The following is an 11068-nucleotide window of genomic DNA, read 5'->3' as shown; positions in this document are numbered from 1 at the left end:
GGGAATAGCAGTGGTATAAGGAGAGTTGGGTTACGTTTGAGCTCTGTGACCCCTCTCTGTCCCCACCGAGTACCTGCGTGGTTCCCTCCGCTCGCCTCCCCCTCCTCAGCATCAAAGCCCTGCTCCGCCGAGCGGCCAGAGGGACATTCCTGTCCCCGCCATTCCCATCCCCCCCCGCCAGGGCAGATTTCCATCCACTAGAATCACAGGAATCCACTAGAATCACGGAATACTCTTCAGTTAGAACAGACACCACTGTTCCCACACCGTCCTCCTGGATGGCGACATTAGGGAGTGCTCTGGGCGTTGTCCCCAGCGCGGGTCGGTGCCCCCGCACCTGCCCCGCACGGAGCCGGGGATGGAGCGCGGGGGAGCCCGGCCGGGGGCGGGGAGCCGGGATGCTGGGGAACAGCCATGCCAGGAGCGCTTCCTCCCCGCAGGCAGGCGGCGAAGGCGGGCCGAGGCGGCAGAGACGAGCAGGATTTCCGCCGTCACGTCCCGCGGGCAGCAGTGCCGCAGTGCCTCATTAACATGGTGCTCACGCTGCAGCCCGTGGCCTGCCGGGGCAGCGCCGGCCAGGCCCGTTCTGGGTAAAGCCACCCGGGGAGGGTCCAGGCTGCTGGAGGGAAAGTTCCCAGCCAAGCACCTGCAGCTTCCCGGCGCCGGCGGGAATGGGAGATGCAAAGGGGCTGCTCCCTCGGGGTGTCCCCAGCATCCTTGGGGCCCCTTTGCCCTTGCGACCACAGAACCACAGAATGCTAAGAGATTGGAATGGACTTTAAAGATCATTTAGTCCCAATCCCCCTGCCATGGTCAGGGACACCTTCGACTACAGCAGGCTGCTCCAGGCCTTATCCAATCTGGCTTTGAGCACTTCCAGAATTGGAGTATCCACGACCTCCCTGGGCAACCTGTTCCAGTTCTTCACCAGCCTCACAGTAAAAAATTTAATCCTAATATCCAACCTAAACTCCCCGTCTTTCAATGTGTACTCATTATTACTCCTTGTTCTATCACTACAGTTCCTATCTATTGAAGAGTCCCTCCTCGGCTTCCCTGTGGGCCCCCTCAGACAGTGGGCGCTACTCCGTGCAGGGGGGCTCAGGCTGCAGCCGGGAGGACTGGGGGGTGGCTGCCTTTTGTTACCACGCGAAAGCACCGCACGCCAACCCCGGGGCAGCAGCGAGCGGGGCAGGGGCAGCTCCTCCCCGGCCATCACCGGGTGGGGGTCCCTCCCCGGCTCCTCGGGCAGGGGCGCAGCTGCTCCTCCCCGCCCTGGGGACACCCATCCCGCACGGGCCGGGACACCTCTCACACCGCCATCAACCTCACCGGCCCAGGGGCGGCTCGGCGGGACGGTGAGCGCCGCGGGGCCTTTGTCACCGGCGGGCGGCGGGGCAGGCCCGGGGGGGCCGCGGCCCCGCACCCGCAGCTCGGTCCGCACGTAGCCCGGCCCGGCCCCCGCGCGGCCATTGGGCGGTGTTGCGGCGGGGCGGGCCCCGGCCCTGCCCTCCCGCGGCTATAAAGGGCGGCGGAGCGGCGCTGCGCCACCTCCTCACTGCGCGCTGGGGCTCGGAGGCAGCAGGTAACGGGGGCGGGGGGAGATGCGCGGGGGGAGACAGGCGGCGGGGGTGGGCGTGTGAGATCCCCTTCCTCATGGGTGCACACACCGCCCACGGGCGGGGGGTGGCGGTCCCGGGCACGGCGGGGCCGGGCGGCGGTGGGGCCGCGTGGCGGAGGGGCCCGCGGGCACAAAGGCGGCGCGGCGCAAAATGGCGGGGGCAGCGTGAGGGGGGCGGTGAGGCGGCGGGGGGTGGGGGGTGATGGCCTGAGCAAGGGGGAGGGGGCGGGTGGTTATGGCGAGACGGACGTGGGCGGTGGTCGCCCGGGTGGGGGGGACCCGGAGCGCGGGGCCCTCGCCCGCCCCCCCATCGCGCCACTCAGCGCGGGGCGAGGCGCTAACGGAGCCCGGGGCGCGTGCGGCCGCCGGGGGCGGCTGTGGCCGGTTCCCCTCAGCGCCTCACCGCGGGATTCTGCCCGTAGGAACATCCCGAAGAGGCAAAGATGGTGAAAGTCGGAGTCAACGGGTGAGTACCGGGGTCGGTGGTGCGGGGGGAGGGGGTGGGGGGGGGGGGGAACAAGGTCGCCTCAAGGGCGCGAAGGAGGTTTGGGGGGTGGTTTGAGCCCCGCCGGTCCCCGCTGCGCCCCCCCCCGTCCCCGGTTCGCCGTCGCCCCCCGGGGCACAACGGTGCTGCTGAGTCACTTCCCTGCAGATTCGGGGTGACTCACCCCGGAAGGCGCTGCCGCTGCTGCCTGGCTGCCCCAATTTCCCCCCACACACCCTTGGGGATCCCCGCAGCCCCCCCACCGAAAGGTCGCCCGGTGGATCGTGTGTCGGTGCCGGCCCTGGGGATGTGACCTTCTGCCGGGCCGAGGAGTAACCGGATCCCCGGGGCCTCAGTAAATTTAGCGCTTGACCTTTCCGGGGCGGGGGTCGCTCTTAATCTTTAACCGGGGTGCCTTGGCCTTTGGACGGGCTGCAGGGCTCCCTCCTGCCCTGCCGGGCAAGGAGCAGCGGATGATCACGAGGGAAGGCTGCCAAGGACTGCCTGCCGTGCCCAGCCTGGCAAGGTCCCTGTTGTGCCTTCACACCAATGTCTTTCTCTCTCCAGATTTGGCCGCATCGGCCGCCTGGTCACCCGGGCTGCTGTTCTCTCTGGCAAAGTCCAAGTGGTGGCCATCAACGATCCTTTCATTGATCTCAACTACATGGTGAGTTGCCTTGCAGTGCCCCCTCTGGGCTTTTCTGAGTAGGGCTCCTCTGGATCTGTTCTAGTAGCTTCCCAGGAAAAGCGGGTGTTAGGACGGTGGCAGCTGAAATGTCTGACCTTCTTCCCCCTCTCCCTTTTCTAGGTTTACATGTTCAAATATGACTCTACTCATGGTCACTTCCGGGGCACTGTCAAGGCTGAGAATGGGAAACTTGTGATTAACGGGAATGCAATCACCATCTTCCAGGAGTAAGCATGCATCTCTTTCTTGCCTCTGGAGTTTGAAAGCAGATGTCTAGTGGAACAGCTCTTATAGTTCTTGTCCCTCCTCAGGCGTGACCCCAGCAACATCAAGTGGGCAGATGCCGGTGCTGAATATGTTGTGGAGTCCACTGGTGTCTTCACCACCATGGAGAAGGCCGGGGTGAGTATGCCACAGTGGCACACAAAAGAAGGGGCACATGACCATGTACCGAGTTGTGCAAGGTGGGCCTGTGAGGGAGAAGAGGTTGTGAAGAAGTGAGATTGGAGGGATCCTGAGTTACTTTTGTCTCTTATCTCTTTCCTTCCAGGCTCACCTGAAGGGTGGTGCCAAGCGTGTTATCATCTCTGCCCCCTCAGCTGATGCTCCCATGTTTGTGATGGGTGTCAACCATGAGAAGTACGACAAGTCTCTGAAAATTGTCAGGTAAGGAGAGAGGAGCGTGTTTTCTGGTCTGGAGCTCTCACCAGCCACGTGGGGGTCACCTCATGTCGACCTGATGTGCCTTTCTCTCTCCACCCCAGCAATGCTTCATGCACTACTAACTGCCTGGCGCCCTTGGCCAAGGTCATCCATGACAACTTTGGCATTGTGGAGGGTCTTATGGTAGGTCTGCAGCTTGGTTCTGAGGAGGGTGCCCTATTGACAGATCCCCTCATGAGAGGGAAAGCATCTGTATCTGTGTTCCCTGGGTTGGGGAGGAACCTGGAGTTACTGTGTTCTTACTCCTGTTCTCTTTTCTCAGACCACCGTCCATGCCATCACAGCCACACAGAAGACAGTGGATGGACCCTCTGGCAAGCTGTGGAGGGATGGCAGAGGTGCTGCTCAGAACATTATCCCAGCATCTACTGGAGCTGCTAAGGCTGTGGGAAAAGTCATTCCTGAGCTTAATGGGTGAGTGCCCCTTCTTGGGTGTGAGGAGAAGGTAGAACATCACTAGCAGAACACAGGACTGGCAGAGGGGTCCCAGATCTGCTGTTCCTTGCTGACTCACTTCTCTTACAGGAAACTCACTGGAATGGCTTTCCGTGTGCCAACCCCTAATGTTTCTGTTGTGGACCTGACCTGCCGTCTGGAAAAACCAGTAAGTGTTTCGATAAGGTCCTAACAACCTCCAGGTGGTGCCTCTGTTTCCTCTGAACTCCATCTTGCACCTGGAATTGCCCTCTGCATCCAACTTTGTCCAGAAGACTTGATCTTTGTGAAAATATCACCTGCTGTGGTGCCTCCCACCTGTTCCTCCTCTCTCCCCTGTCCCTGGCGGACATTTTGTATGAGTTGGGTTCTGACCGTCTTCCATCTGTCCCTCCTCAGGCCAAGTATGATGACATTAAGAGGGTAGTGAAGGCTGCTGCTGATGGGCCCCTGAAGGGCATCTTGGCATACACAGAGGACCAGGTAAGGAACGCCTGGTCTCCTGGCCTGTGGTTATTGTTGCTTTGCCTCATTCTTGTGACTGGGGCAGCAGCTTTGCTGGAATCCAGTTAACTGTATGTTACAATTTCCATTCTGTTCCAGGTTGTCTCCTGTGACTTCAATGGTGACAGCCATTCCTCCACTTTCGATGCGGGTGCTGGCATTGCACTGAACGACCATTTTGTCAAGCTGGTTTCCTGGTAGGTGCAGCCTTGGGTGGGGGCTGGCAGGGGCAGGTTGCAGACTTGGGTCCTGCTGGTTACTGCCGGCAGTCCTGGCAGATACACAGACCCCTGCAGAGTAGGGTTGGCTCCAACTTTTAACAGTCTCCATGGAGCTGGATTGTTTCTTACCTGGAATGAATACAGCTTTTTCCTTCCCCTTTCGGAGGGGTGGATGGGATGATTACTGCTTTCCTTATTGGAAGTGGATGGGAACCTGCCTGGTTCAGGTGTGGAGAATGGGGTAGAGAAGCAAGAATGGAAGAAGGGATGCAAGAAATGGGTCAGCCCTGACAGCACATATTTTCTGTCCCCAGGTATGATAACGAGTATGGATACAGCAACCGTGTTGTGGACTTGATGGTCCACATGGCATCCAAGGAGTGAGCCGAGCACACAGCCCCCCTGCTGTCTAGGGAAGCAGGATCCTCCCTCGTTGGAGCCCCTGCCCTTCTTCACCACCGCTTAGCTCTGCATTCTGCAGTGAGAGGCCAGTTCTGTTCCCTTGTCTCCCCCACTCCTCCAACTTCTCCCCGAGCCTGGGGGAGGTGGAGAGGCTGATAGAAACTGATCTGTTTGTGTACCACCTTACATCAATAAAAGTTATCACCATCTGAAATGCCTTGTCTGTCTGTCAGTGGGAAGTAGAAAGGGGGTCTGTGTAATGAGCAGCCGCAGGCGCCTGCACGGCACAGTCTGTGCTGGATGCGGCTGGGGTGTGCGGAGCCCATGTATGCAGCCTGGGAACTGCCTGCTCCACATGGGAGAGACGAGGCCCTCCTGCCTGTGAGCCAAAACAAGGTGTGGTGCAGGGCTGTGCTCACAGGACTGCATGTGGTAGAATGGAAAGCAGCTCTGCAACTCCTACTTCTGGATTTGCATGTCTGATGGGTGAGTGCAGAATGCAGTGCTGAGCAAGGTGATCTTGGTTTGGTAAAGGGCACAAACCCCAGAAATTTAATTCTTGCCCTGCCTTAGTAGGGGGCAAGGAAGATGCTTCCTAGTGTTGCAAGGAAGGCGTTTCCTCTGCTTTTACCTTTTAAAATCAACTGGCTTTGCTTGAGAGGAAATGGCTGCCTAGGGACGTGTCGGAGGCCAGTGTCAGCATGGTGGTGGCCAGTCTTAATTCTGGCTTAATTCTGTGCGTAAGGAGGGGCAGTTGCAGTTAAGCTGCTGAGCAGCAAATCTCTGCAAGGTGAGTGTCAGCTTTCTGACTCCCTGTGCTACCTCGGGAAGCAGGAATGCTGCCGGGCAGGGACGGAACCTTCCATGACCTGTAAGTGCTGGGGCAGATAAGCGATGCACTGCGCAAATCACATGGCCCTCCATTTTTAGCAGCTTAATTTAACATCTTGGGGATGATGTGTTGTTCTCTCTCTGGCAGGCAGAGTTGGAGCTGTTGTCCAGACCCCAACTGCTTTAGACCCTGATCTGGATGCAGCAAGGACTCAGCTGGAGGACTGAAACTCCCTGGATGGAGGTATGCTGGACATGGTTTCCGGGAGCCGCTTATCTCCAGGGGTTGAGCTGCATAAAAATTAAATGTTTGCTGGACTAGAGGGCAATGACTCAAAGCTGTGTTGCAAAGAGAAAAAGGTTAAATAACCTGCCTCTGGACAGAAGCTGGGACTCTGAGCAGCTTGTTAGCTTTGGGACAGCAGGAATATCTGGCTTACCCCACAAATGGCCCCTGGGAGCTTTAGGTAACTCTGGAGTTAAATGGGAGCTGCCTGATGCTGAGGCTTATCGGAGGCAGCCCTCCTGTGGAGCCAGGTTTCTGCTGAGGAGAGGTGTAGCCTACAGACCTGTCAGGCTTACAAATGAGTCTTGGGTTGGTCCCATCCTGTCCTTGATTGCTGCACTTGGGTGCTTTGAATGGCTGTGCTGTGCAGTGCTGCCTGCACAGTTGTGTGCATGCCAGTCAGTGCCTTGCTTGATAATCTGGAAGTGCCGGGAGGATCCTGAAGCACCTCATGTGGTGAGGGAGGGATATAGATATGCCTCTATCCCTATGTAAAACAAATATATTTTGAACTGGGTTGAAAGTTGAACCCTTATGTTTCCTAGGCAAGATAAGGCTGCCTGAAAATTCACATAAAGAATTCTTGTTACTTAACAACAGTGAGCCCTATCCAACACAAGATCAAACTGCAGTGGGAATGAGCAAATTCATACAACCTGGGGGGTGGAGTGGAGGAAGAGTGTACTTCAGAATTGTTGGGAATGTCTTGAATAAAAGGTTCACTGTGTTTTAAAATACTATTTCAACTAGTTTACAATCTTGCTTGAAATTCCGAGAAAAATGATAAAGTATTTGGGCAAGGCAAGCCAGGAATCAGAGTCTTTCAAACATGGTTGGTCCTGTATGGAAACAGGGAGAACAAGTGTGGCAAACAAGTCAAGCAGCTTTTGGACTGCCTGGAGGGCTCAGTTTCTTCTCTCATATAACCTCCCTTCAGCTTCTTCCTGAATCCTCATGTTGCATCCAGACACTGTGCCTACAGATGGCACCACAGCAAGGCCCCTCTAGGCAGATGGAAAGGCTGGCTCAGTGGGCCAACCTGAGAACTGCAACCCTAACACCCCCCAAAAAATTTTTTTTTCTTTAACCAAAAAATGGATCAACTTGAGAAACTGACATATATGACTGCAAATGGCATTGGGATAAAGATGGGAGATCTGCAGAAGAGTTTTCTCCAAAGCAGGGGCAAGCTCTAGGTTTGTTCTTACAGTATTTCAAAGAAAAACTGAAAGAAATACTTGTTTGGGCAAGGCAGGTGCTCAGGCAAACATAAGGAGTCTCTTGTTCAGCAAAGGTATGAAAAGCAATCACACTACTTTGCTGGGACAAACCAACTCCAAGAGCAGCTGTGATAAGCCAGAATCCATTCTCATTTGTGAACAGAGGGAAGGCACAGAGACACCAATCCTGGTTGAAGGCTTGACTCTGCCTTCCTTGACTGGACAGGCACAAGAGCTTACTGATGGACAGACCCAGGATATGGGTTCACTCCTTTGCAGGGCTGTGTTGACAGAGAGCTCTCCGGCCAACCCATGGGATAACTTCTCTGACAGGCAGCCAACCATTTCTAGAGGGGTGGTAAGCTGTAGCTTTTTTTTTCTTTTTTAGGACAGCTAATGGTGATTAGCAGTGGTGTTATGGGAAAATGTAGTTTTATGGCAACTTTGAACATTTAGAGAAATTACTTTATACTTCATTGACACTTGCACAGACTACCACACATGCATTGCTTCCCCAAGAAAGGGCCAGTTGGCCTCAGACCACCTTCTTTGTGAAATGTCAGCATGAAACTTCAGCATTAAGGAAGATGCCACGTAGTGAAAATCGGTTTGAGCGGATGTGGAAACTAATTAAGCTCACCTGAAAAATCACATCAAAATGTAACAAAATGGTGACTGTTTAAGCATAGTAAAAAAAGATCTTGGACATTCAAGACATACTCTGTCTACTTCTGAAGTAAATCAGTCTTTAAGCAAAGCAATTGTCAAGTTCAATGCAAGGAAGAGAGATACAGGTCTCTGATGGAAAGACTATGACACAAGGCATACACTGAACAGTAAAAGACAAACACCTTAAACAATAATGTTCCAAACTCCTTCACAACAGATGCCATTCACAAAATGCAGGCTCATGATGTAAGCTCAGGGGTATGCAAATACCCTGTGGGCTGCAGCAGTACTCGGAATGCAGGCATTTCATCAAAAAATAAGCTGCCTACCTTTGGGCAATCATACTGTCTGCAGGCTGCAAAAACAAGTAATTTGTTACGTACTCTTCTGAACTGAATGTAATCTCTTACTCCAGGACAGCTGACTTACCTCCATATATTACCTTACTATAGAAGTGTCATCTTCTTGTGGGAGTTACTCTCAATTAAGTGTTCCTAGAAGGAACAGTAGTGCTGGGTTATACTTTACTGTGTAAGATTTGAAAGGGCAGCCATCAAAAAGCTGTAGTCAAATGAAAATAGGAGAAAAACTCATAAATACTAGAGAACTTGAAAGGCTAAATAGAAATATAAAAGGTAGATTTTCAGGAGACTCTGACAAATAGAAAATGCATCTTGGAGGCAAGACAGCTGCCAAAAAGCAGTAAGATGGTGTGGGAGTGATTAGGGAAGCTTAGGGCCATGACAGAAAAGTAAAGTTGATGTTTTGCCATCAGAGGAGCTTTGGGGTATTGCCAGACAAGAGATTTTCCTTGGCAGCAATGAGATGAAGCTGCAATTGCAAGCCAAAGCATCAGGACTTGAGAATGTATCTATGGCATTAAAGGGCAGCAAACCCTCAGTACCAAGTGCCAGACTTGGATGGTCTCCAGCATGAAATGGATGAACAGGTAACTGTGTTGTAAGTAATTCACCACTCACCTCAACCCCGCACATGATGAAAAGCCATGTGATTTAGGACAAAAACAGGCTGGCAAAACCTTTCAAAGAAATGCCCTAGGACAAGGAAGATCACCTTTTCCAGCTTGAATACTACTGGTAAGGCTGGTGGTTACTGAGAGAGAAGGTATGAGTGTCCAGCATCTGAGGACATCTGCCCCACCATTCAACATCTTCAGAATAATTTGGAGCACAGGGTGCCATGTTTGTTGATTATGCAAAATGGTCTAAGATACTTAACACTGAATCAGTCTGTGAAAAGGTGCAAAAGGATCTTGTGGCCAAGCGACCGGGTTATTAAAATGATACATGAAATTCAAGGCTGCTAAATAAGAAATAATACATGTAGTGGGGGGAATGGGGCAGAGCATGACTGACACTGTGGGTCTCAAAGCCCTCCTTTAACATTGCCCAAACCTCCACCAAACAACTGAGCAACCTTTGTTGACCTTGCCCTGAGTCCTGGGACAGAAAAATAAAAGGTAGTTTGTAATCTCTAGCTTTTTAGTTGCCAAGCTGGATACTGGTTTAGGTGCTGGACCCCAAGCACCAAATCGCAGATGGCCTCCAGCTTCCCTGTCTCCTCAGACTCCTAGTATGCCTTTATCAGCCTGACTATCCTGCCATCTAGACAATCATGAAATTACTTTAGGCACTGCACAGAAATACTGGTTTTTTTCTTAAGGAGCAAAAGTAACTAAACTTTTCAATCTTGAATCAATTTCTTTTCCAGCCCAGAATCACGGTTAGTAATCTGCTCTATCTATTCCAGTTTCTGATGCAAAGCAGGACAAATCACACCAATGTCACACGTGGACAGAAGATGTTTAAAAATGCCATCTGCTTCAGCATCTGGCTGAGAATGCACACAAGGCTGTCAATTCTGTTCCCTAAGTCTTTCCAACCCTCCTGTTGTCACAAGGAAGGTTACTCACTCATATTTCTTGCTTGTAGATGTATTTATGTATGGCAACAGAACCTATGTTTTGACTGTATTAAAAAATACTCTGTAATGCCTCTTGGCATTTTTGCATGAGAAATTTATTCTTTTTGAGAGTCTATCATTTCAAGGTATCAAGAATGGTCTCAGTTTTGTCTGTAAATTCCTTGTCCTTCTATAAGTGTGTGCAGATTTTTTCCTTTCCTTCATGATGTCTCCCTTCCTCCCCCCTCCACTGGTTTCTCATTGGCTTCTGTATGTGGCCTGTCAGACTAATCATTGACGTCATTTGCTTGCCGGTCCACCCAGGCTTTCCTTTAAATGTCTTCCCTGATGCATTTAAAAACTGACCTCAGCAAACCATGGATTTCAACAGCCAATGCTTTTTTCTCACCACAGAGAAAAAAACTGTGCCTTGCCAAACACCCTTTGCAAGAACGCAGTGACAGCGCCGTGCTTTATTTTCAGCATCGCTCGCTCCATCTCCCCGGAACAGCCTCAGGCTCTGTGCGGTGGCTTGTTCATCACTACAGCACCCTGCACACTTCTCCACATTAGCGTGCTCTAGGTCATGTGTGCCTAGAAATGTAGCAGTGTTCGTTTGGAGAAGATCCTGTCAAGGATCCTCCTTATTTGCTAAAGGCCTGAAAAGTGCTTCATCATTCCCTTCTGAGCACATTCTCCTCTTTCCATAGACAGAACAGACTTACCTGGTGAGTACTTCTCTCTTTCTGCCTCGTTCTGAAATTTTTCCTTATTTCAGCCAAGAAAAAAAATTTTATTATTATTAGGACTGACTTTTCTTTAAATATAACTAGAACGACTTGTTAGTGTCCTTAGACATCCAGCTATTTTTTTTTCTGAGTTGACCTTTTTATACAGCTGAATTATTCCCCTACTCAGAGTTGCTGTAGTTGTTAGAAGGTCTATTTTTGTTAATTTAGGTCAGGCTTTATTATTATTTTTATTAGTTATTCTTATTTCTAAGTACTTTTGTCACATGACCACTTATTCATGAAGTAGTTCAATGAAAGCCATCTTCTCAT

The 11068-nt window shown here is 52.0% G+C and overlaps 1 protein-coding gene across 1 annotated transcript; it reads left to right on the top strand.

The window, feature by feature from the left end:
- Positions 1-1519: 1519 nt before the first annotated feature.
- Positions 1520-5292, top strand: GAPDH (glyceraldehyde-3-phosphate dehydrogenase). Its single transcript, XM_071559298.1, has 12 exons — positions 1520-1585; positions 2044-2087; positions 2673-2772; positions 2914-3020; positions 3105-3195; positions 3344-3459; positions 3558-3639; positions 3779-3930; positions 4042-4120; positions 4351-4434; positions 4555-4652; positions 4991-5292. Exons 2-12 carry the CDS (start codon positions 2065-2067, stop codon positions 5058-5060), a joined length of 1002 nt encoding a protein of 333 aa, XP_071415399.1. The 5' UTR covers positions 1520-1585; positions 2044-2064; the 3' UTR covers positions 5061-5292.
- The last annotated feature ends 5776 nt before the right edge of the window (positions 5293-11068 follow it).

The sequence above is a fragment of the Pithys albifrons genome, chromosome 1 (genome assembly GCF_047495875.1).
Source record: "Pithys albifrons albifrons isolate INPA30051 chromosome 1, PitAlb_v1, whole genome shotgun sequence".
Lineage (NCBI taxonomy): Eukaryota > Metazoa > Chordata > Aves > Passeriformes > Thamnophilidae > Pithys > Pithys albifrons.
Note: the sequence above shows the minus strand (reverse complement) of the source record. Positions and strands in the feature narration are given on the sequence as shown.